Source organism: Apis dorsata, unplaced genomic scaffold (assembly GCF_000469605.1).
Source record: "Apis dorsata unplaced genomic scaffold, Apis dorsata 1.3 scaffold_757, whole genome shotgun sequence".
Taxonomy (NCBI): domain Eukaryota; kingdom Metazoa; phylum Arthropoda; class Insecta; order Hymenoptera; family Apidae; genus Apis; species Apis dorsata.
Window position 1 is genome coordinate 41,284 of NW_006263910.1, and position 1,471 is coordinate 42,754.

General features: G+C 43.1%; 1 protein-coding gene across 8 annotated transcripts in view; it reads left to right on the forward strand.

Annotated features, from left to right (window-relative positions):
* Positions 1-1,471, forward strand: part of LOC102671002 (single-minded homolog 2-like) — a 35,082-nt gene that overhangs the window by 30,594 nt on the left and 3,017 nt on the right. For all 8 annotated transcript variants that reach the window (XM_031513824.1, XM_031513826.1, XM_031513827.1 and 5 more), the window contains 2 exons: positions 459-673; positions 1,457-1,471. In XM_031513824.1, the coding sequence (XP_031369684.1) occupies positions 459-673; positions 1,457-1,471 (230 nt within the window). The remainder of the gene's footprint in view (positions 1-458; positions 674-1,456) is intronic.

The window sequence follows — 1,471 nt, forward strand, 5'->3', positions numbered from 1 at the left end:
GCAGGAATTGTTAATTTGCGACGCGGGAGCGGCGTCGTTCCACGAATGCGAAAATCCGCACTTCAACCCCCGGTCGACAACTCGCTCGAGTGTCGCACTTATCCGCTCTATCGGTGTATAACATTAAGAATAATAATCACGTGCATATGTGTACAATAACGATAAGTCCCCCGTTTCGAGTGTACCATCGCTTAATTGCGACGTTTCGTTTGAATATCCTCCCTCCCGCCTCTAAACTGTACCTCCTCCTCCGGTCTTTGATCAAAAGTTAATTAGAAATCCGAAACCTCGCCAGAAGTTGTAACCTGCAACGAATATTTCGATCTCAGAATCAGGGAATCTCGTCATTAATCTAATATGTATATATATATATGTAAAAGGAGAATATTTTATTACATCGAAAGACAATAAAAATTTTTTCTCTTCACAAAGGAATCGATTATCTACTCTCGTTACAGGTGATACACTGTTCCGGCTACTTAAGGTGTGTCGTGGAAGGGCCAGTGGGGTCGGAATACGAAGACGGTGCAGGCCGACACTGCATTCGAAAAGTCGGTCTACTGGCAGTTGGCCATTCCCTACCGGGACGTTGTCTAACCGAAGTCAAACTGTACCAGAACATGTTCATGTTTCGTGCATCGTTGGACTTGAAGTTGATCTTCGTCGACGCGAAGTAAGGACAAAAAAATACAAAAAAAAAAAAAAAAAAAGAAAGAAAAAGAACGAAAATGACCGATAAATTAACCACTTTCTCCTATTAGAAAATTATTTCGATGAATCACGTTTATTTGTCTGGTGTCTCGATTGAATTGGAGCAGGGATGGAAAAAAAAAAAAAAGTAAGGAAGGGGGAGAGAAAGAGAAACTCGACGAAACAACGGGCCAGATTATTTCTGTCGCTGCAATTACGGCGCGGTGTTAAGTTGCGTCGTCGATATTTCGACGCCAGAGGAGAGAGAAGGGTCCTGGTCGGCGGCCATTAAAATCAGTTTCGTGTTACCACGGACCCGGCTAGATATTTTTTTCCTTTCTCCCATTATTATTTATTTTTTTTTCTTCTCCTTCTTTTTTTTGTTTTTTTCACCTCGCTTTTTTCCCTTTTCGTTTTATTCGCGCCAAATAAATATTCCGCGTGGACAAGGCTGTATCACGCACACACACGCGCGCGCCCACGATCCACGCGTGTGTACACGCTGGGAAATGAACACGTGACGGAGTATAAATACGGGGGGAGGGGTGGGGCGATGGAACGCGGGATGAAATTTTATATCGCGTCCACGGAAAATCGATTTCCACGGATGACGATGGTTATGTAAACCTCGAATTCGACGGGACTCCGGCAAATCCGAGCAAAAATAAATATATTCCGTTTCTGGAATATTTGTAGTGAAAGGAAGAACAGCGATATTGTAGCGTTTTTTTTTTTTTTTCCCCTCTTTTCCTCGGTACTGTTGCAGCGTGTCACAATTGAC